The sequence below is a fragment of the Pogoniulus pusillus genome, chromosome 10, assembly GCF_015220805.1.
Source record: "Pogoniulus pusillus isolate bPogPus1 chromosome 10, bPogPus1.pri, whole genome shotgun sequence".
In the NCBI taxonomy this organism is placed as follows: Eukaryota; Metazoa; Chordata; class Aves; order Piciformes; family Lybiidae; genus Pogoniulus; species Pogoniulus pusillus.
This window is the reverse complement of record NC_087273.1, coordinates 11,818,060-11,845,309: the sequence shown is the minus strand read 5'-3', so window position 1 is coordinate 11,845,309 and position 27,250 is coordinate 11,818,060. Positions and strand designations below refer to the sequence as shown.

The following is a 27,250-nucleotide window of genomic DNA, read 5'->3' as shown; positions in this document are numbered from 1 at the left end:
TATTGAGATCTTTTCGTTGCACTGAAGAATTGTGTATTCCAGCATCCTGCTTTGCTTTAAGTTTTAGGTTATAACCTGTGCTTCTGGTGATAGCACAGTAGTTAGTCAAACATTTATATTCGTAGGTCTGTATTTCAGACCCTTTAAGTGCACTGCATAACTCTGAAAAATAGCTGTCAATTTATTAGGACAACGAGGTCCAGTGACTGGAAAAGCACAGTTAAACAAAAATAACTGAGCATTCCATGACACAAATAATTCCCACTAGAAATGACCTAAATATTTAATAAAGATGCTTTCAGCTTCCATTATAAAGATTTTTAGTGCAGAGTGGAAAAAAATAGTAGTGGATGGGTGGAACAAGGAGAGAAAATGTGTCACTAGGACAAGGAAAAGATGAAAGTGTGGTCAGTATGATACTAACTTTCTACTGTGAAGAGCTATATTCTCAATAGAAGACAACAGGAGAGAGGGAGAATTGGAAATAGTAATAACTGCATTTCCATGACATCCTGAATTTGGATATCTAAACGTCCTTCACAAATATTAAGGAATGCATTGTCACAGGGCCCTTGAGAGAATTTTACTGATGGCAATTTGAGGCACAGACAGCTTAAAGAGGATCCATTTGTGGGGGTTTTTTTGTAAGTTAGGCTCAAGGGCCTGTGTATTACAAAGACTGAAAAAAACACCTTCAAAATATTTTTTATTGTTTTACTGTGAATTGTCAGAAATGTCAAGTCTAGTCTTTTCTGAAAGATCTCTCTGGAGCCTAGGACTTCTGAGCTGTTAGTGGTACTCAGTCTTCTGTAAAGAAAATATTTTTGTCCAGTTTTCTGTAGGCAGTGATAGTAGATGCACCTTTATAAAAAATTAAATCAGTTTAGCTAGAAGCACTTTTTTTGGTACAAACTGCTCACTTTTTGCTTTCTAGTACTCCAGGTGTCTGTATCTCATGAGATATCTCCAGTCATTGTACAAGATGTGTTAGAAAAATGTACCTTGAGTTTTATTTATTTATTTATTTAACAAAACACTCAGTAACAGTTACCTACCTGCAGCAGTACTTACTCTCATACTTAGAATGCAAGTCATTAAAGTACCAAAATTAAATGATTTTGGGATGTGATGGGTTTGTGGTCCTTGAACAATGGAGCAATAACCATTCCACTGAATGTATTATATCGTTCCTGAAAATGGTGGTTTGGAGAAAAAAAAAGGCAAGCAGAAATGGTTTTGAGCATGCATTTTGTAATTACGTGATGGTTTGGGTGTTCCCCACCCCACACACACTTTGGAAATCACCCAGACTAGACTCAGCTGGCTCTGGAAATATGAATGAAGCTTATATTTACAGCTTAGCAGAATATACAAGCAGATATTTACAGTATATACAGTTATTTACAGAAATATACAAGCTAAAAGGTAATACAGGATCACAACTCCCCTCCCAGAAACCTGAGTCCCCAGGAGGGGCTCCCAACCGCCCTTCCACCTTCCCCCTACCCCTCTCAACCTTACCCCAGTCCCAAGGAAGAATGGAGGTTCGGCCAGGGGGTTAGGAAGCAAAGTGGATTAGTCAGAGAAATGGTAGAGAGGTTAGAGAGAGATGCAGCTCGGAGCTCCCCAGCATTAGAAGTGCAGGACTCCCTTATCTATGTTTGGATTTTTGTTTTTATACATCTCAGCAAGCCTATGAGGGAAGTAGACATCACCACTGTTTTCCTTTCACAGCCCATAAGCTAGTTCTTCTCACCAAAACATTCTAGCTAGCTTCAAACTAGCACAAGTTAAAAGTGTGCTGAAGAGTGCAGATGACAACAGAGCTTTGTTAAAACCAATTTGGAAAGTCTCCCCATACTGTGGCAAGTCTTAACTCATTAATTCCTCAGCTGTGTGAGCACATTTGCTTTGAAGCTGTGCTGTGAACAGGATGGCCAAAATGATCAGTGTTTAAGAAAACCCAATCCAACAAAGAAAGCCATCTCAGCTCCTTTTGAGAACAATATTCTGATACAGTGACTGTGGTGACTCTTGGATGTCTCCAAGAATGAAATGAAGCTGTGAATCACAGTATCACAGTATTATCAGGGTTGGAAGAGACCTCACAGATCATCAAGTCCAGCCCTTTACCACAGAGCTCAAGGCTAGACCATGGCACCAAGTGCCACGTCCAATCCTGCCTTAAACAGCCCCAGGGACGGCGACTCCACCCCCTCCCCGGGCAGCCCATTCCAGTGTCCAATGACTCTCTCAGGGAAGAACTTTCTCCTCACCTCGAGCCTAAATTTCCCCTGGCACAGCCTGAGGCTGTGTCCTCTTGTTCTGGTGCTGGCCACCTGAGAGAAGAGAGCAACCTCCTCCTGGCCACAACCACCCTTCAGGTAGTTGTAGACAGCAATAAGGTCACCCCTGAGCCTCCTCTTCTCCAGGCTAAACAATCCCAGCTCCCTCAGCCTCTCCTCGTAGGGCTGTGCTCAAGGCCTCTCACCAGCCTCGTCGCCCTTCTCTGGACATGCTCAAGCATCTCAATGTCCCTCCTAAACTGGGGGGCCCAGAACTGAACACAGTACTCAAGGTGTGGTCTAACCAGTGCAGAGTACAGGGGCAGAATGACCTCCCTGCTCCTGCTGACCACACCATTAATTTTCTCTTCTTTCTTCCTAGTTAAACCTTTTCACTCAGTCGAACTCCCGAGTTTTCGAATCCCACAGTTTTAACAGCATTCTCAATCAGCCGACACGCTATCAGGTAAGTTCACACAGTAGTCACTGTTGTAATAGAACTTTGTGAACCATAGAATCATAGAATCAACCAGGTTGGAAGAGACCTCCAAGATCATCCAGTCCAACCTAGCACCCAGCCCTAACCAATCAACCAGACCATGGCACTAAGTGCCTCATCCAGGCTTTTCTTGAAGACCCCCAGGGACGGTGCCTCCACCACCTCCCTGGGCAGCCCATTCCAATGCCAATCACTCTCTCTGTGAAGAACTTCTTCCTAATATCCAGCCTATACCTACCCTGGCACAACTTGAGACTGTGTCCCCTTGTTCTATTGCTAGTTGCCTGGGAGAAGAGGCCACCCCCCACCTGGCTACAATGCCCCTTCAGGTAGTTGTAGACAGTAATAAGATCACCCCTGAGCCTCCTCTTCTCAAGGCTAAACACCCCCAGCTCCCTCAGCCTCTCCTCATAGGATTTGTGCTCCAGGCCCCTCACCAGCTTTATTGCCCTTCTCTGGACATGTTCCAGCACCTCAACATCTTTCTTGAATTGAGGGGCCCAGAACTGGACACAGTACTCAAGGTGTGGTGAAGGCAATAGCACAGTTTTGTTTCAAGTATGTTTTGCCCTCACCAGATAAAGAAAACTTCCTGTAGAACTCAAACTCCAGGATGCTTCTGGGAAAAGAAAGAGAGTTACTGTAGCAAAGTAGATGTATTCTGAAGCCACTTGAAGACTAAATTGAGTGTGTTGAGGCATTTCCTTGTTGTCCTGTTCCCTGTAAGATGATGTGGTGCTTTATAAATAAGAGGTAATTGGATGAGAGAACATTTATTGCAGCGATGAATCTCATCATGCCGCTGAAAAAAGGCCACATGAGGGAACTGCTTGATCTGGGCCTGTTCGTTCTTTCACTTAAACAGATGCAGGAGAGATAGTTCAGAAAGAAAAGTGAATAGTGTTTAATTATCTATGCTCACCTGGTTATGTAACTGTTTTAATCTGGCAGCAAATAATGAAAAGACTGATAAAACGCTATGTTCTGAAAGCACAAGTGGACAAAGAAAATGATGAAGTAAATGAAGGTAAGAAAGAGACTGCATTTGCACTATTCAGAGATAATTTTTGTCACATTATATTAGCAGTCAGTATTACGGTGGTTGAATGTGGGTTTTGGGTAAAAAGAGGATTTATTTCTAATTCAAATGTATGGAACTCAGCACTGGAAGTACACCTGTGGCAACAAAAGTGGACAAGTAGAATCAAAGAAATGGAACTGAGAAATATGGGCCTGTTTTACAGGTGAAAAAGAGCACAGATGTGATGCAGCTACAGATGAAATTTGTAAGGAAGCCACTATTCACACTTGCAGAGTCCTAGCCACAGTTGCAGGATATCTTTCTCTTTTATTCATCTGAATACACAGTTTATCCCTTTACACCATGAGCTACTTTTGTTACCTTTCTTCATAAACCTCTGGAATATTCATCCATGAAGTTGCACATCATTAAACAAAATTGCATAGTTAGTAGTGTGGTGAGGAAAGTGACAGTTGTAACCACTGTTTCAGCGTGCAACCAGAGGTCTTTTGAGAAATGATGGATCTGACCATGGTGTTTCTGGTGACAGTGCAGAACTTCCCTTGGTAGCAGTGAGGAGTGCAAGGTCTAGGTGCACATCCTGACATTGGGATGAGACTAAGACAAATGCAGTCCTACTTCCTGCAGCCTTCTAGCAATGAAACACATACCAAGAAGGAAACTCTTGAGCTCTGGGCAGGTTCACAAACAAAATAACAGGAGTGAGTGCAATATGGGGTGCATTTATACTCTAGCTAAAAGATTACCAGGCAATAAAATGTCTCTTCCAAAGCTGGCTCTACTCTCAGAAATGCAACACCCCAGCTATGGTGGTGTTCCCCATATGGGGAACATATGTTCCCCATCTGTCATGGTTCAGTCAGTAAGAGATCAATGTGCCTGCCTCCAGAAATAAAACATACCTGCTTAGCATAAGCAGTTCTGGTTTGGGCTAGTTTAGGTGCACCAAGAATTCTTACCCAAGTTATAATCTAAACAGAAAACTTCTGCATTCTTATATACTGCAGCTGTCTTAAATGTAAGTCTAGAGATTTTTCCCTGTTTGCACCACTTTAGTTGTTCTTTCATAGTCTTTTATTTCATAGGTGACAAATCATTCTCTTGTGATGGCTGTTGTGTAAGAATTCACATACCTCTCACTTGCTGGAAGAATAATACATATTATTTTTCATTTCTGCTCTTAAATTTGACGTTGCATAATGGGAAACACTGTTTCTTTTAAATGCTGGTTTTGTCCTTGTGTCAGATTGTAATGTAATTTTTAAGTGGCTGACTTTTTCTAATTCAAAGGATATTGGTAAGGAAGAGGAGAGAGACTCAGAAGCTGTGAGTTTTACTGCCAGCTCTGCCACACTTTCCCTGTGTGATCTTGGCACATCACTTCAGAAAAAAAAAACCCAAACATCTCTTTGCCTTCTCTCTCTAAAAGGGGGATACTAATATTTGCCATCTGCTCAGCAGTGTTGCTGTGATTAATTCATTAACCTATGTAAAGCACTTTTAGACTTTTTGATGTTCTGTATATGTGGAGCACAATTAGAGTTCAGTGGACCATTAAAATACCTTTGGTGCTATTTAGGGGTGGAGAGACATCTCGTTGAGAATGAAGAAGAGGTAAAGCCACCCTGCCCTATCCCTGGTACCTGCTGTTGTGAACATTTTGAGATACTAATCGGGAATATGTACTGATGTGACTTGACAGTGTTAAATGAATGTCAGACATTGCTAACAACTATTTCTTTCAATCATGAATACAGGTGAATTAAAGGAAATCAAGCAGGATATCTCCAGTCTTCGCTATGAACTTTTGGAGGATAAGTCCCAAGCCACAGAAGAGTTGGCCATTTTGATACATAAACTCAGTGAGAAATTAAATCCTAACATGTTGAGATGTGAATGAGTCGACAAAGGAATCACAGCTTTGACTACAGCACAACTATTTATTGGCAATAATATTTCAGTATCTTATACTTGAAAAATGTATTGTAGATTTTTAGCACTAAATAACTTTATGTACAGCTTCTCTGGAATTTAGTCGTAGGAAATTTTATTAACTCACCACAAAAAGATTGTGCTCATCATTTTAATTGTCTGAAAGCAAGAACTGTTTTTTTTTGGTTGCATTTATGCATTAAAATGGTATCATGGTCAGATGCTGATATGTTAACAGGTTTATGAATACATCTTGAGAATCCTTTGCACTAAACTTGCAAGAGCAAAAATTAAAGTAACCTTTACAGTGTAGTCCTCTGTTCCATGCAGCAACTGGTTATGAGTTGGATTTTTTCATAGTACCACACTGGAGTTGGGTGGAGGATTACTTGAGATCATGGTTCTTTCTTAGGGAGCTAGTGCTGTGTTTAAGCTGAGGTCTCATGGTATGATTACAAGGAAGGAATAAAACTGAGCTAAGTGTGACTGCCTGCAGCCGCACTGAGTGTTTAGCGTGTGTATGGACGAGGCTCCACACCTACCCTTTCTTAACTTAGCCTCTTTCAAGAATATATATATATATATAATTTTTTTTTAAACCCTGCTCTGGCAGGTGAGGTGAACTCAGCCCTAAGCTGCTCTTTCTGTGCTAGAAATGGTTTTTTTAAACTCCAGCCTTCGTGCAGGGCTGGTATTTTGTTACACTGCTCTAAACAATGCCTCCGATGCTTCGTTGTTCAATAAAATATTCCTACTTTACTGATACACCGTGCCCTCCTCCATTAGCCGGTAGGAACCGGCCCCAGACTGCCCAGCCAGGCCGGGCCGCACTGCCTTCCCGCACGGAGCCGGTACCGGGCGCCCGGGCCCTGCCGCGGCAGAAGGGCGGCTCAGCCTCTCCCACAAGATCGGGCCCGAGGCGGCCGGCGGCCAATGGCTCCCTGCGGCGGCCCCCGCGGGCCCGCCCGCTTTGGGACACTGCCCAATGGCAGTGCGCGCCTCGCCAGGGCTCACGCCTTCGCCGTCAGCCCTGGCCAATGGGAGGCCGACTGGGGGCGATGCCGGTCGCCCGCGGAGGTTGCCGCGGTAACGGGAGCTGTAAGGGAGCCGGGACGGTGGCGTGGGCCCGGCTCCGCTTCCCACTGCTGCAATGGAACTAAGCCTGGCCCGCGTGGACTACCTGCAGGTGGGCCGGTTAAGTGTCGCACCGTTGAACCGTTAACTCAAAGGAGCGGGCCGAACCGGCAGCGAGCGGCCCGGGCGAGTGGGAGCGGCCGGGGCCGCGGGGCGGTGAGGGGGAGCTGTCTTGGCAGCCTTACGTGAGGGCGGCGGGGCCGGCGATATGCCCGAAGGAGGGTCCTGGTGCTTTGGGAATGGTGAGGAAGCGCCTCCCGGTGGGACCGGGACCGGTGAGGCTTCCCGCTTCGCTCCCTGGTGCGCGATGGCTCCAGAGCCGCCTCAGCGGGGCCGGGACACTCTTCCTCGGGCAGCATTCAGTCGCGCGTTCCGTCGCGCCTCCCTTCAGCCCTGCCCCCGGCGCTGGGCGACCGTGCCCGGCTCACGAGTGTGTCTCCCCACAGGTGGGAGTGACAGCGCAGAAGACGATGAGGCTTCTTCCCGCCTCGGGCCGAAAGGCGACGCAGAAGGTGGTGGCAGCTGCTGGCTCCGGCCGGGTCGCTTTCTGGCTGAGGACTGTATTGTGATGATAACGTCATTAATCCGCTCTTGAGTTTCTTTAGTTAGGACCTCAGAGGGAAAAGCTTTGGAACGACATTCTGGAACTTTTGTGGAAAACTTTGGGAAAAGATAGAAAAAAAAAAATCTCCAAGGAATTTTAAAAAGTTAAAAGTATTGCTGAAACCACAGAGGCTGGATAGTTTACCGGTTTCTGGTTTGCTGGTGTTTAACGTGAACCTTCTGTCCTGTGAAGACAGGCTGAGAGAGTTAAGGTTGTTCAGCCTGCCGAAGAGAAGGCTCCAGGAGAGACCTTAGAGCGTTCTTCCAGCCCTTAGAAGAGAAGGCTCCAGGAGAGACCTTAGAGCGTTCTTCCAGCCCTTAAAAGGGGTCTGTAAGAAGGGTGCCGTGAGGCTTAGAATGAGGGCTTGTGGTGGTAGGGCAAGAGATAATGGCTTTAAACTGGAGAGGGTAGATTTATTATTATGTATGTAGAAGAAGGTTTTACAATAAGGATGGTTAAACACTGGCACATGTGCAGAGAGGTGGTAGATGTCCATCCATGGAAGCATGCAAGACCAGGTTGGACAGGGCACGGAGCAACCTGATTCAGGAAGAGTTGTGCCTGCTCACTTCTGTGGCATTGAACTAGATGATCTTTGAGGCCCCTTCTACCTACATCAATTAAGTGCTGTACATCTTAAAGTACTTAAATACAGAGAAATACAGGGGAAGCACTGTTCTGAAATTATCTTCTGTACTTTTGAAGGTGGTTGTTGGAGATCAGGATGGAGTTGTTACATGTTTTGGCATAAAAAAAGGGGAAGCTGTGGTAAGTGGAAATGCTTAATCTATAATTTTATTTTTAAAGTGTTCTTCCTGATGAACTTTGAAAGTCTGTTTCAGTTGAGATGGGGAATAAAATACCTGGGTAAGGTGTTTAGTTAGAGCTGTAGACTGATGGCTAGCTGTGATGAGGATATGGTGATTTTAAGCTTGGACAAGCACGTGGCTCTTCACAGTTGTAGAGTCAGACACCAGTTTATACCATCATCAGAGAAATTCAGTTTAACACCTTTTGCTTTGCAACTCAGTAGGGCCTGCACATATATTCAGTTACTGTGACTGAACAACAGCCTGCACTACGTCTGTCACTTTGCAGGCTTTTGACAGAGATTGCTTTTTATGAGCCTAGGCTTTTGACCAGCTTAATACAAATTAACATTTTTTTCCTTCCCCTTTGAGGAAGTTCATAAGGACTTTAGCAATACAAAGAAATCTGTGCAGTATTCTGGAATAAAGACTCAAAGTAGAAGAGGAAGGGTGTTGTTCTTTACAAGTACCCTCACAAACAGAAACTTACCGATCGAATTTTCCTGTCCATGAATACCACCAAAATAATAAAGTCTAAATTAATTATTTTACAGCTTTTTTTTTATTATTGACTTACAAAATGGTTGGCTGCACTGTGATTCTGAAATGTGTAGGCTGTCTTTGTCTGTGTGCTAGTTTGAAGCAGGCTAGAATGTTTTGGTGAGAAGGACTAGATCATAGGCTGTGAAATCAAAACAGGAGTGATGTCTACTTTGCTCATAGTCTTATTGAGATGTATAAAAACATAATTCAAAACATAGATAAGACACTTGGCATCACTCTGGCGTGGGCTGCTGGCTGAGCTGCATCTCTCTAACCTCACCCTCCATTTTTGAGACTAACCCACTTTGCTTCCTAACCTCCTGGCCTAACCTCTATTCTTCCTTGGGACTGGGGTAAGGTTGAGAGGGATATGGGGAAGGTGTAGGGGTGGTTGAGAGCCCCTCCTGGGGACCCAGGTTTCTGGGAGGGGAGCTGTGTTTCTGTATTACCTTTTACCTTGTATATTTCTGTCTATAACTGCACATACTGTAAATATCTGCTTGTATATTGTGCCAGCTGTAAATATAAGCTTCATTCATATTTCCAGAGCTGGCTGAGTCTAGTCTGGGTGATTTCTAAAGTGTGGGGGGGCAGGGAACACCCAAACCATCACAGTCTGCTTTCAATCCATAGTTTTTATTAGCTTTTTCAGAAATTATAAAGTAAATGTATTATCCTTTATATTAAAATAACTATGTGTGCTGATTAAATGTTTTCTTTTATTTACAGCCAGTGTTCAAGACACTGCCAGGCAAAAAAATTTCAAGGTTGGAGCTGGGAGGAGCTCTTAATACACCACAAGAGAAAATTTTTGTGGCTACAGGATCAGAAGTGAGAGGTTTCACAAAAAGAGGGAAGCAGTTTCTTACATTTGAAACTAACCTCACTGAAAACATCAAGGCAATGTATGTGTGAGATTCTGCATTTTGTTACAGCCATAGCAGATTGTTAGTTTATGATTTTGTGAAATATTTTTTTACCATCTAGCGTGCTTGCAGGTAACACTTAAGTGCCTTCATTTTGCAGGTGCTACTGCGTGCATGTAGTAGGGCTAAAAGGTTGTCCTGGGAAAGTGCTACAGGAAGTGTTTTTTCTTTCTCAGGCATATTTCAGGAGCAGATCTCTTTCTGTGTGCAAGTTACATCTATAACCATTACTGTGACTGCAAAGATCAGCACTACTATCTGTCAGGAGACAAAATCAATGATGTTCTCTGCCTTCCTGTGGATAAAGTGAACTGCATTACACCCGTCCTTGCATGCCAGGATAGAGTTCTTAGAGTCTTACAGGTCTGCTTGTTTGTTTTATGTATTGAGGCCACAGAATTGGGCTGTTTCTTAAAGGAACTCACGTATCAGCACGGCTCAAATAGCATAAGGAGAAGCATATTCTATCTTGGTGGTTGCTGTCTGTAATGCTAGTACATTTGTTTTTAAAGGAAAATCATTATTAAAAACTTGAAAAATGAGGATTGATAAAACCACTGTAAACCAGTCTCTTCAGACCAGTAGGGGAATTAAATATGTAGATCTTTCTCAGTTTGGTAATTCTTTCTCTCACAAATTACTGTTGTGAGTGATATTAAGTGGTTTAACAAATTTATATGCCAGAGAAATTTACAGATTTCTTTTAATAATAACAACACATTTTTCAAGAGTCTTGTGTTTTATTTATATAAACTTTACCCAGTTTTGGATTACAAATGGTTCTTCTGTAGATAGTAGGAATTTGTATGAGCGAAGCATATATTTTGTTATTATTTATAATAAATTTGGTCCTTATGTTTGTGGGACTTGGGTTTGGTTTGTGATTGGTATTTTGGAGGTGTTTGAGGGTTTTTGTTTGTTGCTGAGAAATCTGAACAAGTCATTCAAGATAGTTGTCTTTGTCTTCAGGGATCTGATTTACTGTATGAAGTAGAAGTTCCTGGACCAGCTACTGTTCTTGCACTGAACAATGGAAATGGGGGTAACAAGATTTTCAGTGTACACATAATTAAATGTCAGTTTAGTGTATTAGTGAAAATGCATTGCTTGTGTTTGTTAATGGCATTTTGTCTTGATTTTTAAGCTACTGTTAAAAATGCTGCAGCAAACTGACTATGCAAAGTCAATTCTTAAATAAAAATTAATGTATCCACAGGCATATGACTATTCTAAACAGTTCTAAATGATATTAACATTTAATTGAAAGCCTCAGTTACGTACAGGGTGGTCTCACTGTGTAATTACATATGGGACCTTTGGGGGCGATGTCAAAGTTCTGGATTTGGGTTTCTTTTACACATGGATTTCTGTAACTATAGAATTTCTAGCTGCATCCCTCCATGGATGGATGAGAATACACTAAGACTATGGAAGGATCAAGCCTGAAATAGCTTCATCATCCTTCTTGCTAATCTGTTGTAACCTAATAGAAATCTCTTTAGCGTGTTGATCCGATGCTTAATTTAGTTTTAGTTAGGTTGTATGACAAGAGCATTCAGAGCTGGTTTGGAAAAGCAGCTCTCATGTGCTTAAGTCTTGGGCGCAACCTTCATGATTGGTTGTGTGTTCTGAATCTTTATTTCTCTTCTGTAAAGGCAATTTAATAGCCTATCTTTGCTGAAATTTCAGATACTGGATTTTAGGTAGACCTCCAGTGCAGGGGAGCATTCATGCAGAGAAAAGTGATAGCCATGAAGAAATTATCAGAGCAGGTGTTCTGATAAGGTGTTTCATGTATTTGTTTTTGAATTTCAATGCCTGACAGTTCTGTTACACATCACTAAAACTGGGATTTTCTTTATCCCTCAGGCTGTAGAGAGTGACTACACGATACTTTCAAATCTTTTAAATTGAAATACTTGGCTTTATGGATTCTAAATTCAGTTTATGTGTTCAGGTGATTCTGGAGAAGAAGTTGTATATGGAACTTCTGATGGTAAACTCGGCCTTATTCAGATTACTGGTGCAAAACCTATACCTAAATGGGAAATTGGAAATGAAAAAAAGAGAGGAGGTAGGTGTTTGACTTGTTCTCCCTTTAGCTCTCCAGCATATCTGAAGCTTCATTATGAGTATAAAAATCAGGAAATCTTACTCATAGTTACTTTGGAGACATATTGCAATGAAGTCAGTGTATGATATGAGTAAGCTGTCTTTCATTCTTTGGATTTTTCTTACAAGTAATTCTAACTGGTTTGCCTTCTTTGGGTTTTTCATTCATATTTCCAGTACTTGAGGATGTGTTTTTAAAGTTGCATTTGTAAAGCACCGTAGATTCATATATGATTGTTTGAAGAAAGGTCCCTCTCTTTGTCACCTTACCCAGCACTCCTAGTAGTCCGTTTACCAGTAGAATTAAGTCATTTATAGGAAACAGAGTGCTTGCTGCTTCAGCTGGCATAGTTAGAGTAGTGTGAACTCACAGATAGTTCATCTGGGGAAATGTGCGAGGAGAGAGGGTTAAGCCCCTCAGAAGTATGCCACATGAGGTCACTGTTCAGTACTTTGCGCGGAGGGAACTGTCTGGTTTGATTTGGAGTTGCTGTAAAATTCACTGTACAATCGCGAACCTGGGGCAGAGGTGAGAGACTTCAGCCCTCTGCTGGACTCATCCCGAAATAGCATTAGTAGAACCTCCAAAGCTCACCACGAATCTCTGTATCACTGCAGCCTGTGGCATACATGAATAAAGATGAAGTAAACGGGTTTGTTTTCTTTTGCCTCAGGTATCTTATGTATTGATAATTTTGACATTCTGGGAGATGGAGTTAAAGAATTACTTGTTGGAAGAGATGATGGAGTGCTAGAAATCTATAACTTTGAGAGTGCAGATGACCCTGCCCTTCGATATGATCATGTAAGCCTGCGTTCATTGCACTCTTGTTTGCTGGGAGGAAAGGATTTGTTTTTGAAAAGAGCAATATTTCAAAAGTTGAAAGTATTTATAAGATCATTACTACTAAATGTGGGTTTATTTTTAACTTGATGAGCTCTAATATTGACAATATGAACTTTGAAGCACTGTTGTAATGTTTAAGTGCAATAAAGTGAAAACTGAGCAAAAATGAAAATGGTGTAGCAGGTATGTTAAAGTTCTGAGTTTCTCCTGAGTGAAGCCTATTACAGTGCCTCTCTCTCAGTCAAAAAGCAACCCCGTGTTGTGTGTAGTCTCTGTTTTACATGTCAAATTGTAAATATAAGCTGTGGGGCTTTTACTGAGCATAGTTACTTGGGTTATGAATTGTTTAAAGGAGTAGATTTCATTCATAGTGATCACTGCAGCCTTCAGTCGGATTGGGAATTCCTGTTGGAAAAAATGTTGCCCATCAGTGTCTTGTTTTAAAGTGATTTTTAATGTCTTTGTTATGCAGAGTAGAACCAGAATGGATTTGAAAAACCCTGATTTAGCTGAGCTACTCATCCGCTAGTTTACTCTTTTATAGATCTAGGCATTGTGGGTCTCTGTAGGTAATTTGTGATACAGGTGAAAGGAAGAGCACATCACTTAAAACCTCCCCCAAACCTCTCAAACTTCTGAAATGAGTACAGTGATATTTTCCTCTGCTTGAATGTATTTATTTGAAGGCCTTATCAGAGAGCATTGCATCAATCCAGGGTGGCTGTGTTGGAAAAGATGGGTATGATGAAATTTTAGCATCCACATACTCAGGTAAGCTTCGTATCATTGACTTGATAAATGTCTTATATTGGGATGTGATGAAAATGAAGCAGGCTATGATGTTAGTGCAGCTCACACCTCTTGTTGATTGGACCCAGGTTAGATGAACATAGGCCTTGAGTGACCTATTCTAGTGGGAGGTGTCCCTGCCTATGGCAGGGGGTTGGAACTAGATGTCATCTTTGAGGTCCCTTCCAACCTAAATCATTCTATGATTCTATGATGTTTCATGGAAAAACTTGTTTCTCGTGTAATATTTACACTTGAAGTAATGTTTTTTATACTTAAACTATGTTTTTAATTTGAAGATACTAATGTGTTCTGCTTTGTAACACCACAGTCAATTTTTCTCTGGTGTAGACTGCTGCCTAACTGTTGAAATCATGAATATGTCCAAAGGGATTATTTATCTTGTTTTTCTAAACTACAAATACTGATTCCCATCTTCTACGTCATTACCTTCCTTTTCAAGTTCCACGAGGCTTTAAATGGGGTTGATTTTGCTTTTAGCAGAAAATAAAACTTCCTCATGTGAGGTGTTGCAGCAGCCCCTGTAGGATTTGAGCTGTTGGCCTGACTGTCAGGCCTTGATAAACGTGCTGCATATGGCAACTGCTAGGGGCCCAAACATTTCTAATTCCCTGTCTTCCTTTGTCTTCGGTGCTAAAAAATTAACCTACTGAAACCTCTTGTATTCAAAATCATCTATTTTGGCAGGATTCAATTCTCAGTCAGTCATTGAGAAGTAATGGTGCTCAAGTGCCTCTTTTAGGTAGCCTTTGAATGATCAAAAGACTGTTATGGCTCATCTCACATGAATTGTCTTGGTATGACAGGCTGCAACAATACTGTGGCTCAAGTCCATTGTGGTTTCTTGCAGAGATCCGTGAATCACGAAAGAAAAAGAAAAACAAAAGCTCATAATCGCCTTTGGGTTCTCAAAGATGCACTCTGGCAGGATGTGCGGTAGACTGAGTTGGGCATTTTTGGCAGATGAGGAAAAGTAGTGCTTAGAGCAGTAAAAGCTGCACTTGAAGGCTGGCAGCGTAGGAATGTGGTGGATATTTAATTTCATCGTCCTTTATTGGGCTTTGTTGGTGCTTGAAGTGGATACCAAAAGAAATGTGAAAGACTGTGGACAGGTTGGCTTTTAGGATCTGTTTTTTAATAATCCTGTCTTAACTGTTTGCTTGTGTTAGGTGAGGTAACTACAGCAGTAAATCCCCATTCAAACCTCTGCATAGACAAGATATAATCAATTAGTATTTACTTTCATAACTAAATGTAGTTAAGTAAACAAAAATGTTATTTTCTTGTTATTATTTTTCCTTTCAACTGGCAGCATTCAATCTGAAAGCACACTGTGCAGCAGACAGTTTGCTACAAACCCATGGCACAGCTTTGTTTTGTTTTCAGCAATAATACTGCCAATCATTCAAGGTTTTGTTAAAGAAAGAGAAGTGGGAGAAAATCGAAGTGCTCAGTTGAAAACTGCTACAGAGGATTTATTGCTCAAAGTACTTAATGAAAAAGAATAAATAATGTTTTCCAGTCTGTAAATTAAGAATGAAACTCCTAGAAAAATCACCCTTAGTGTCTAGATTAATCCTCCAAAGGATTAAAGGCTTGATTTTCTTTACCCAATACCAGGAACAAAGATTGCTCCACTCATACAAAAGCTGAGTATAGACTTTTCTTTATAGCTTATAAAGAATATAAACTTCATCTATTGGTTTAGGCTGGCTGACAGGACTGACTACAGAACCTGTCCATAGAGAAGGTGGATCAGGTGAAGAACTAAAATTAAGTCAAGAAATGCAGAACAAGATTTCATCCTTAAGGTAAATTGCATTAGGTAGAAATTTAAATGGGAGAACTAGAATGTTAAAAGCTGAAATACCACCTCTCCTGCCCATCTCACTGGATTTTCTGTGTCATTAGTATATCTAGAAGTAGAATCAAGCCTTTTCAGAGTAGAAATGAGTAGCAGCCTCATCTCAGTGTCTCTATCTTCCCTTCACGTGGTGATGTCATAATGCCTTCTTCCTCAGTATCAGCAAGATAAAATTCCCTCCTTCTATGGTGGTTATAGCTTTTCAATGGTGGGTGGAAGGTAGTGCCTAGCATATAGTTCAGAATGCATCGTTCTGTTGAAGGAAAACAGTTGTTCTTTCCTGTGACTCCTAGAAATCTCTTGTGGCGAGGTCCTGAAGTCTATCTACATTTTTCTCATGGTATAGTTCATATTTGATCTTTGTCATCATTGTGGAAGGGAAGTCACTAGTCTACTTCTGGTTGGAAAATTGTGGACAGAAGATAAACACAGTTGCCATGCAAGCTTAATTTACCTAATTTCTAGGGCAGCTTGTGTAGTTTGTGTGGTTTTGTTGTTTGTTGAGGTGTTTTAAAGATGTTCTGTGTGGTTTCTAGGAGTGAACTGGAACACTTGCAGATGAAAGTACATCAGGAACGTGAAAAATACCAGCAGTCTTCTCAGTCCAGCACTGCTGTTTTATCTGTACCTGCATTTAGTGTGAATGACAAATTTACATTAAATAAGGATGATGCCAGCTACAGCCTCATCTTGGAGGTGCAGACAGCTATAGACAATGTCCTGGTGCAGGTGAGTGTGGTTTTCTTCTTGTTGGCTCACTTGGTGTGTAAATAAAACATTCAGACACCTTCTGGTTTAAAAAGCTGAGGTACAGTATCTTAAGTATAAGGGATTTTAAATGTCTGGATAATTCTAAGAGAGAATTGAAGTGTCCAGCTGTGTAGTGTTGGAGTGATTGTTAAAAATGCTTGTTAGGCAACAGCATAACAAACTTCTATTAAACAGAGCACACCACCAAAACATACCAAAATGCCTGCTGTACTAGCACTTTTCTACATAGCTTTACCGTTTGCTTTTCCATGTCCTTCCTTATTTCAGCAGCAATTATCTGTTGCAGGATTTCCTTTTTAACTTGTTAACAGAAATCTCATTTTTATTAAGGATGTTATTAGAGCAATGCTAAGCAACAGCTAATATGCAGCTCTGTAGTACTGGCTATTTCCATAGCTAAGTGAGGAATAAGGAAATACTTAATCTAGTCCTGAATGTAATGTAGGTTTTACAACTTATGTTTTCTCTTTAAAGATATATAAAGCAGTATTTGGTATTCCTCTGTTCTGAGAAAACAATAAACTGGTCTTAAGATACTTTTTTAGGTGGTAAATTGTATATTTATCAATGTTTCTTGACACTTTTATGAAGTTATAAAGCAGTACCCTTTGTAATATCCTTTAACCTCATTTTTAAACCACTATTAGATTTAATTTCAGTGAAGACACCTCTAGATAAGAAATGAAAGGATCAGTAATCATTATGTGATCTGATCCCTGGTTTCCTAAATGAATATTGTAATGCCCATATTAAAACAGAGAAACACTTCAGTCATTAATATATGTCAGGCATATGAATGAAATGTGCTTTTATGTCTGGAAGATGGCAATGCACTTTCATGTCTGATAAATAGTTACACAGCTAACACTGAAGTTGTTGTAAGGCAGCCACACGTGAGTTCAGGGCTGCATAAGAGAATAAGAGAAAGATCATCACATCACATTAATCTGAGATTAAGTAAGTGAACTGTGTCTGTTATGCTTTTACCTCTTGGATGTAGCAATCATTGCCTCTACTTTATTGAAATGATGACAGTTAGAGGATAAATGCACTGGAAGCTACTCAAGAACTTAAGCTCTTTATTTTTCCATCTCATGTTTTGCAGAGTGATGTCCCAGTAGACTTGCTGGATGTGGATAAAAATTCTGCTGTTGTCAGTTTTAGCAGCTGTGATTCTGAGGTAAAGAAAATAGTTGATATTTATAGAGATCACATGATGGAAGCTCTTAATACTATATATTAAAATCAGAGTTTGGGGTTTTATGTTTGCACTTTTAAATATATTGAGTAAAACTATTAATTTGGTCGATTTGGAGAGCTCAGCTTCGTTAGAGACACTGCAGAATTAGGAGTTAATGATAGGGCCTGACATAAGGCAAAACTAAAGATGTGCAAAAGGCTCCAGGGGTGACAGCTCTCTTGCTTTTTTCTGCCTGACCAGGAGTGTGAAAGGCACATTCAGCATTGCTCTCTTCTGGGTTTTACCAGTATGACATGAATTTATTTCAGAATAATTTAGGTGAAGTACATATTTCTTACTTTAGCATGTGAAGATTCTGCTGTATGGGGAGTCATGTTTAAGTGCATTTTTTAAGGTAGTAATTATTAAATTAAATATTTATAGAATTACTAATGGTGCTTAGGGCCAGAGGAGAAATCCAGAACTACTTCAGCATTATGAAAATCTTCTGTGAGTTCTTTTTTTCTTGTAGGAGTTCTCTGAGTATTTTAAGAACTCAATTTGCACAGAATTGAGCTTTCAGAAATCAATTTTTTTATTTTAAGGTTCTTGTCATGCATGAGGATTAATTTGGCTTTCTTTCTTGTGTTTTCTTCCTGATCTTTATATTTTGGGTATTGGACTAACATTGCAGATTAGTGGTGCAGATTAACCTGCATTCTTCAGACACAAAATAGCTATCTGTTTTTTATAGTGGTATTAAAGAGTGTAAAAGGCTTCAGTTGATTGCTCCTTTGTGCTAGTTTGAAGCTAGCTGGAATGTTTTGGTGAGAAGAACTAGATTATAGGCTGTGGAAGGAAAACAGTGGTGATGTCTACTTCCCTCATAGGCTTGCTGAGATGTATAAAAGTAAAAATCCAAACATAGATAAAGGAGTCTCTCACTTCTGCTGCTGGTGAGCTCTGAGCTGCATCTTACTCTCTAACCTCACCGTCCATTTTTTTTGACTAATCCACTTTGCTTCCTAACCCCCTGGCTGAACCTTCATTCTTCCTTGGGACTGGGGTAAGGTTGAGAGGGGTAGGGGTAAGGCGAAGGGGCAGTTGGGAGCCCCTCCTGGGGACTCAGGTTTCTGGGAGGGCTGTTGTGATCCTGTATTACCTTTTACCTTGTATATTTCTGTATATAACTGTATATACTGTAAATATCTGCTTGTATATCGTGCTAGCTGTAAATATAAGCTTCATTCATATTTCCAGAGCTGGCTGAGGCTAGTCTGGGTGATTTCTAAAGTGTGGGGGGGGCAGGGAACACCCAAACCATCACATCCTGATATAAAGTTGTTTTTTTTTTAATTCTACCATCATTAAAGTTAATTGGAATACTTAAGGGAACCAGAGATTACCATTTTGTGTTTAACTTTTTAAAAACAGCTGTTCATAAATAGCAAACATTTTATTGTACATGTCTGCAGTTAAAACAGAGCAGCAGTGCAACTTTGTGAATCCACAGACCTGTTTTGTCTTTTTTCTTTCTGGATTTTTGCTGTTTACAGCCAAATAGCAACTTCCTTCTTGCCACTTACCGATGCCAAGCAAATACTACAAGACTTGAACTTAAGGTAAAATGCTCCAATACGTTTTCCATAATAAATTAATGGTTATGTAGATGTCTGCTTAGGAACAGAGAGATCTCTGCCTGCACTGACTGCTCAGCCTGAGTGAATGAATAGTCCAATTTCTACTGATGCTTGTTTCCTGAGAGCCTGCTAATCTGAGGCTTGTGCGCCTTTATATGTGTCTGTTAGATTTGTAAGGCTTACAGGAGAGCCTGGAGTCCTCCTTGTGTGTCTCTAAGGTGAAAGCAGTGGAGAAATCACGGTGAAAATACTTCATTTTGGAGACAGAATGTGGAACTTAAAGTGCAGGGAGGATAGGAAGGAAAGCTCTGGCACTCTTTGTTCCTGGAAGTGTTTTAAGGAACTTACACTGGGAAGTAACCAGGGAATGTAGTCTTGTGTTTTGGAAAGAAAGCAAGTCTAGGCATCCCATGCTTATACAGGCAATACAGCTTTTCAGTCTTGGTGATTTGAATTGCAAAGAGAGCTCTTGAATTACTTAGTTTTATTAAAATTGGAGTGGATGTCTTCCTGTGCAACACTGCTTTTGGAGTCCTGACATTTCTAAAATGGGACACATAATCATAGAATCACTAAAGTTGGAAAAGACCTTTAAGATCACAGAGTGCAACCATAACCCAACTACCATGACCACTAAACTGTATCTTGAAGCACCACATGTACACGCTGCTTAAACACCTCCAGGAGTGGTGACTCCACCACCTCCCTGGGCAGCCTTTTTCAGAGCCTCACCACTTTTTCAGTAAAGAAATTTTTCCTAATAGCCAATCTAAACCTCCCTTGGCACAACTTAAGCCCACCTCCTCTCATCCCATTGCTAGTTACTTGGGAGAAGAGGTTATAAAGCAAAACTGCACTTGAACTGCAGTCTTCTGTTTGTATAAAGCTGTTTCAGTAGCTCTTCTGCCTGCTTTCACAGCTGTGTTGGTGCTATAGGTGGGACACTTCTGTTTCTTCTCAGTTCTGTGAGAGTGGTAAAGTTCTTAGCACAGTCTGTAACTGGTCTCAGCAGCACTTGATGTGTTACTGAGTCCTCAGAGGTGTGGAGGGCACGTGCTTGAATGTGTCTGTGTCCTACTTGTTGGGCATTCTGAGGCTTGAACTTAAATCTGGCCTCTTACTTTTCCAAAATTAGCTCTGGAAGAACTTTGTTACAAAGATATTTTGAAATTCATCTTACTTTGTTAAGTTCTTTGATCTGCTCTTTGCTGCCAGCTGCTGCAGAATATGTTTTCTCCATCATTAAAAAAAATAAATAAATGGAGCTGCTGAAGAATTTGAGGCAAGCTACAGACTTTTTATTTTAACTGATCAGAAAGTAAGTTAGTAGGGTTTAGTTTATTAATATTTAATTTATCTAATACAGCAGGACTACATTGGGGAACTACTTTATCAAGTTTTGACTGGCTAGGGCTGGGGGATAGGTTGGACTGGATGATCTTGGAGGTCTCTTCCAACCTGATTGATTCTATGATTCTATGATATGATTCTTGATTTGCTCTATTTATAGTGGTCCTAGCAAGTATGTAGAGTACTCTAAATGTACTAAATGTTCCTGGAGTACTACAGTCTGTCTTTGGTGTATTTTGAATACCTGCCAATCTTTCCAAGTCATCATAAATTTAATCTTTTTTTCTTTTTCACTTTGATTTCCTCAGGTTCGATCAATTGAAGGGCAATATGGGACACTTCAAGCATATGTAACTCCAAGAATTCAACCAAAAACCTGCCAAGTTCATCAGTACCAAATTAAACCACTTTCTCTTCATCAGAGAACTCACTCTGTTGATCAGGACAGGTATTTGCAAAGAAAAATCTATGTCTTTTTCTCTTGAAAAATCTACACAATCCGTTTGAAACAGCCTTTACTCTATAAACTTAAGTATGTCATTCCTAACTCCTAACCTACAGTTCTGAGCCTGTAGTTCCATTTTATGGATTTTCTGGCAGAAGATAAGGATTTTATGGGTTCCTGCTTTCCTTGCCATTCTTCATCCTCATTTTCAGATTATTTTTCATTTTACTGACATGGATTATAGTGTGGTCCCATGTGTTATTAGAGCTGAGGGTGTGGTGGAAAGGAAACTTTCCCATGTTGGCAACCACAGTTTAGCTTTATTCTCCCCTCCACCCTTTTAATGTAATTCTTTCCCATACCTAATTTGTCTGTAAAGTTGAGCCAAGACTTCTTTTGTTATCTGTCTGTTAGGCACATAGTGTTATATGCAATTTCTACTTGATTTTTCCCAAGCTTCAAATCAACATCTTGCTTTGCCACCCAAGTGTTGCCTGCTTCAAAATAAAACTGCAAGATTGAGGAAATGATATCAGTTGCTTCTACTTAATGTGCAAATTATGCCTTGTTCTTGATGTGAATGTTATATTTGTGGTTACAGCACGTCAAACTCCTGGGGATCTTAGTCATGTTGGCTGTGTTGTCAGTTATTTACCTTTGTCATAAGTTTCAGGTTTAGTAACTTGAAATGGGCTATGTCAAAAACTTCTAACTCATTTCTTAGCCAGTTCTGACATACCATGAAACCTGAATGTATGCAAAAGCTTTTGTCTTGAAATGCAGAAAGGTAGTTGTAATCTGCAGTGTGCAACCACTTAGCAAGATACCTCACTTCTTACAGGGTGTTGACTAAAAGGAAACCACCACTAAAATTTTCATAGGGTTAACCAGTGCACTGACAGTGCCCCTCCTTCATAGATATTAACTATTTCTAATCTCCTGATGTCATAGACCCATGAATACACTGATGCTCAAAGGCCAGTTCAGTTTTGCTGAAATTCACTCCTGGGTTGTCTTTTGCCTGCCTGAAGTGCCTGAAAAGACTCCAGCTGGAGAGAGTGTCACCTTTTATTTTCAGAACACCTTCCTGGGTACACAGCTTGAAAGTACTTACAGGTAAGATACAGTGACTAAAGCTCAATGTCACTATGCTGGGGTGTTTGTCTTTTTCATTCTTAATCAGTCTGCAAGCATCATTTCACATATGTACTCCACACTCACCTTTCCACCTTCAGCCCCATCAGAACTGCCATTAAAGAGAACAAAGGATTGCCAGGCATTACCAGGGCAGAGCACTATCCCTCAGTGGTTCAGTCTGGAACCTGAATAGGGTTTTTCTTGAAGCTGGTTCAAAACCCAAAGTTGCCAGGGAGGAAAAGCTTGATATATTTTAAAGATTTTGGCTTGCTTTCAGAACTAAAGAACATAGCTAATTAATATTGTGTGATGCCTGTTGTTTTCTAACTTCCCCTTTTTTTCTAATTGAGGGGCAGAAATAACTTAGAAAGCATTTAATACTCATGCAAACAAAAATGTGGTAAGCATTAAGCTGAAAATCTTCTTTTCCTGCACTCTGTGCTGGATCAAGAAGTGGCTGTATGGCTGGGCCCAGAGAGTGGTGGTGAATGGTGCCACATCCAGTTGGCAGCCAGTCACTAGTGGTGTTCCCCAGGGATCAGTGCTGGGCCCAGTCCTGTTCAATATCTTTATTGATGACCTAGACGAGGAGATTGAGTCCAGCATCAGTAAGTTTGCAGATGACACCAAGCTGGGAGCAGGTGTTGATCTGTTGGAAGGTAGGAGAGCCCTGCAGAGGGACCTAGACAGGCTGGATGGGTGGGCAGAGGCCAATGGGATGAGATTTAACAAGGCCAAGTGCAGGATTCTGCACTTTGGCCACAACAACCCCAAGCAGCACTATAGGCTGGGGACTGAGTGGCTGGAGAGCAGCCAAGAGGAAAGGGACCTGGGGGTACTGATAGATAGTAGCTGAAGATGAGCCAGCAGTGTGCCCAGGTGGCCAGGAGAGCCAATGGCATCCTGGCCTGCATCAGGAACAGTGTGGCCAGTAGGACAAGGGAGGTTATTCTTCCCCTGTACTCAGCACTGGTCAGGCCACACCTTGAGTACTGTGTCCAGTTCTGGGCCCCTCAATTGAAGAAAGATGTTGAGGTGCTGGAACATGTCCAGAGAAGGGCAACAAAGCTGGGGAGGGGCCTGGAACACAAACCCTATGAGGAGAGGCTGAGGGAGCTGGGGTTGTTTAGCCTGGAGAAGAGGAGGCTCAGGAGTGATCTTATTACTGTCTACAACTACCTGAAAGGACATTGTAGCCAGGTGGGGTTGGCCTCTTCTCCCAGGCAACCAGCAATAGAACAAGGGGACACAGTCTCAAGTTGTGCCGGGGTAGGTCTAGGCTGGATGTTAGGAGGAAGTTGTTGCCAGAGAGAGTGATTGGCATTGGAATGGGCTGCCCAGGGAGGTGGTGGAGGCACCGTCCCTGGGGGTCTTCAAGAAAAGCCTGGCTGAGGCACTTAGTGCCATGGTCTAGTTGACTGGCTAGGGCTGGGTGCTAGGTTGGACTGGATGATCTTGGAGGTCTCTTCCAACCTGGTTGATTCTATGATTCTGTGATTAGATAAATACTATTTCAATGTTAAGATTTAATACTCTGTTCTCAAATTAATTAGTTATATAACTTTCTGAAGGAAGATATGTTTCCACCTGAAATGGAACTGTAAAACATGGAGAAATTAACTGTTGTAATTATACAGATTCCAGCCTGTTCCCAGCCTACCATGCATGTTGTCTGCTGCTAATGTAGAAAATTGTTAGGTGGTGTTTTCTGCGGGGGGAAAGGGAGAGTGGTTTTAATCCCTTCTGGTATTGAAGCTTGCTGTTTGTCTTCAAGATACTGGAATGCTAAAATCTAAATCCACTCAGAAATCTTCCCTGTATAATTTGTTGCCACACAATAACTGCTTTGTGTATAACTGACTTGTGTATACTGCTTTGTCTTATTTACTGGGCAAATTGTTCTCTGTGAAGATTTCACTGGTAAGGAAGAAATAGCATAGGTGTGTGTGCACAGCTATCTTGATGCATGGAGAATCCTTATGACTTTTATAGAGGTTGCTTGCTTCAATTTGGGCATTGATATACAGGACTTCTGTTTTAAGGTAGGGAAAAGTCCAATGGATGCATGTATGTATTCATTTAAGGTTTTTCTTCCTCTGTAGAAAAGGTGAGGGATGTTTTAGATCTGACAACATTTCTACAATATCCATCCTAAAAGATGTGCTTTCCAAAGAGGCTACTAAAAGGAAGATCAATCTCAACATATCATATGGTAAAGCCTCCTTCTCTGTTTTGCTGCCCTTCACTTAATTTTGTGTTCTTTCATTAGATTTTGTATTATTCATTTCTTTATTGTAGTTTTATTTTCTTTTTGACTCCCTACTAGATGTAAATGAAGAATCTGTGAGACACACATTAAAGCTTATCCACCCTAAATTAGAGTATCAGCAGCTATTGGCCAAGAAGGTTCACTTAATAGATGCTTTGAGAGTAAGTACCTGGACTTCTGTGGAAGGATGTTTATGGGTGATTATGTTGTCAGAGGGGGCTGTGCTGTGCTATGATGCAGTTCTGGCAGTACTCCGAGCTGGAAGCTGGATATACTGGATTTGAGAATCTTGTCTGTGACTGCATCAAGAGAAGTGTGGCCAGCAGGTCAAGAGGTCGTTTTCCCCTTTACTCTTGTGAGACCCCACCTGAAATACTGTGTCAAATTCTGTTGATCCTATCATAAGGACACAGAGCTGTTGGAGCAAATCCAGAGGAGGGCTACAAAGATGATCTAAGGGCTGGAGCACCTCTGTTCTGAGGAAGCTGGAGATGTTCAGCTTAGAGAAGAGTCTAGGGGCAGGAATTAGAGCTGCCTTCTAATACCTGAAAGGATCCTACAGGGAGGCTGGAGAGGCACTTACATAAGGTTGTCTAGCAACAGGGCAAGGGGAATGGTTTGAAGGTGAGGGAGAGTAGGTTTAGAACTGGATCTTAGGAAGAAATTCTTCAGTATGAGGGTGGTGAGACTCTGGAATAGATCGCCTGGGGAGATTGTGGATGTCTCTTCCCTGTGAGTGCTCAAGGCCAGGCTGGATGAGTCTGGTTGAGAGGTGTTCCTGCCCATGGCACGGAGGTGGGGGTAGATTATCTCTAAGGTCCCTTGAACCTGAGCCATTCTGTGATTCTATGAAGTGACAAGTACCTACTAGCATTTCATTAGACTAGAAAAGGAGGCATTTAGAAATTAACTCTTGCTAGATTAGAAGGGAGTTGTTTTGTTTCTAAAGTACTTCTTCCTGTCAGATGGAAGCATAATTTTCTCTTCTATGCTCTTATGATACTTAACTGCTGTTAATTGTTACAATTTAAAATGTCTTTGAGGAATTACAGGTCCATGAAGGAAATGTGGACTTCTTGCTACCAAAGTACCGCAGCATTTTGGAAGAAGCAGATCAGCTGCTTGAGGAATACAAGAGACAACCTGCCCATCTTGAGAGACTTTATGGTTTGTTGATTAAGTCAATTTTTTTAATTTAAATGCAACTTCACATCTAGAGAGCACAGTGGACATGACTGAAATAGTTACAAAGTCAGTATTAGCAGAAGAGATTTAAGTTCTGAGTGGTTAACATCGGGAAAACAAATCAGACAAACACAACAACAATCCCAAACAAACAAACAATACCAACAACAAATAAAACCCAAACACGGAAAACCAGAAGAATGCACGTGGAGTGGGAAGACTTATGGAAGATGATGTCATGTAGTGAAGGAAATTCTGTAACCTTCTCTAGTGTCCCCTGTGCAGCTTTCAGTAGAGAATCTCTACCAGACACCAGCTTTAATAGCCCTGTGTATATACAGTGGAAGCAGAGCCCTCATTATCCATCCTGGGATAGTTTATCTCTTTACTGTTTAGGATGTGGGTCATTCTAAGGCAGAAATACACACTTTGGAAAGAGGCTGGAATCTGGGCTGGTTTAAGAGTGTTTTGGGTTTCTTTTAAAAGTAAATAATCGTTTAAAATGCAAAGTTTAAAAAGAGTCTTGTCTCTAAACCCAGCATCAACTAGAATAGTCGGTAAATAAAACCAGAGATACCTCATAATGAAAACAAGCCCCATAATAAGTCCTGTCATTATGCCTTTGCAGGGATGATCACAGATCTCTTCATAGACAAGTTTAAATTTAAAGGCACCAATGTGAAAACCAGAGTTCCTCTTCTCCTGGAGATTCTGGATGGCTGTGACCAAGATGGACTAATTGCTTTTTTTGAAGCTGCAGCTTAACAAGGAGAAAGCACAGTAACTTGTTTTTTTCTTCTTTAATCAATCAAGGCAGTTCAGTGTCCCAAGTCCAAACCACTTTTTTTAGCCCAACACTTTTACTCTTGTACTGTTAACTCTTTATGTTTTGTTCACCTTTATTACCATGCTTAATACAGGCAGACAACTTTAGTTCATATAAACTATTGTGTGTGTTCAGCCCTGCACGTTGAATGTGCTCTTCATAATGAAAGAAAACTTAAAAGCAGATGTAAATACCAAATACCCTTTCTGTAAAAACCTTTTCAGCACTGTTGCAGAATACATGCAGTAGTCTGTTCTGCAGATATAAGAATGTATAAAGAAACTGGTTTTAAGAGACTTAACCAGATTTAGAAGAGATTTATGAGTTCTACTATGCGTATTTGCCTGCTGCACTGGAGAATCAGTACAGCAGTCTCACCAGGCTTGCTCCACCTGGTGTGTGCATAGAAAGTGGAGAACGGGTTTAATTTTAGCTAATTTTGAAGCTACATGTAACTCCTGGTTAAAGGGTGGATGGTATTAAAATTCCTCTGTCCATGTCTGATGTCTGTTCTTCATTTCAAAGATCCCTCTTACTTCTCATTGCAGCAAAAGTGTGGAGAGAGCAGTTTGAGAGAGGTAAGTCTCCCCCTTCACTTTGCTCTGGCAAGACTCCGCCTACGCGTTGTGTTCAGCTCTGGAGTCCTCAGCATAAGAAAGTCAGAGGACGCCACAAAAAAGTGATCCGACGGGTGGAGCACTTCTCATGTGAAAAAAGGCTGAGAATTGGGGTTGTTTAGCCTGGGGTAGAGAAGGCTCCAGGAAGACATTACTGTAGCCTTTCAGTATTGGATGGGCCTGTAAGAAATACAGGGATTAGTCTTATTATCAGGGCCTACTGTAATAGGACAAAAGAGGGGAGATCCAGCCTGGATACATGGATTTTTTTTTAAAGTGAGGGTGGTGAAAGACTGGCAGAGGTTGCCCGGAGAGGTAGTAGGTGCCCCATCTCTGGAACCATTCCAGGGCGGGCTTGGGCAGAGCTCGGAGAAACTTTATCTAGTTGCAGATGTTCCTGCTATGTGCAGGGGGGCTTGGACT

The 27,250-nt window shown here is 41.1% G+C and overlaps 2 protein-coding genes across 4 annotated transcripts in view; both read left to right on the top strand.

The window, feature by feature from the left end:
* The window catches only part of TRPC3 (transient receptor potential cation channel subfamily C member 3), a 42,337-nt gene extending 35,814 nt beyond the window's left edge, over nt 1-6,523 (top strand). For both annotated transcript variants that reach the window (XM_064149918.1, XM_064149919.1), the window contains exons 10-12: nt 2,668-2,751; nt 3,736-3,811; nt 5,584-6,523. In XM_064149918.1, coding sequence (XP_064005988.1) covers nt 2,668-2,751; nt 3,736-3,811; nt 5,584-5,726 — 303 coding nt within the window. In that variant the 3' untranslated portion in view covers nt 5,727-6,523. The remainder of the gene's footprint in view (nt 1-2,667; nt 2,752-3,735; nt 3,812-5,583) is intronic.
* Nucleotides 6,524-6,803: 280 nt separating this feature from the next.
* BBS7 (Bardet-Biedl syndrome 7) lies at nt 6,804-26,711 on the top strand. 2 transcript variants are annotated; one of them, XM_064149921.1, is made up of 19 exons: nt 6,804-6,944; nt 7,339-7,404; nt 8,202-8,264; nt 9,578-9,753; nt 9,951-10,137; nt 10,744-10,816; nt 11,732-11,848; nt 12,561-12,691; nt 13,420-13,504; nt 15,252-15,354; nt 15,944-16,136; nt 17,284-17,358; nt 18,915-18,980; nt 20,657-20,796; nt 21,745-21,909; nt 24,033-24,142; nt 24,257-24,360; nt 25,252-25,366; nt 26,013-26,711. In XM_064149921.1, the coding sequence occupies exons 1-19, from the start codon at nt 6,909-6,911 to the stop codon at nt 26,147-26,149; spliced, it is 2,142 nt and encodes a 713-aa protein (XP_064005991.1). In that variant the 5' UTR covers nt 6,804-6,908; the 3' UTR covers nt 26,150-26,711. The 2 variants fall into 2 exon arrangements, with proteins under 2 accessions (XP_064005991.1, XP_064005990.1); XM_064149920.1 differs by having other exon boundaries at nt 25,243-25,366.
* Nucleotides 26,712-27,250: the final 539 nt, after the last annotated feature.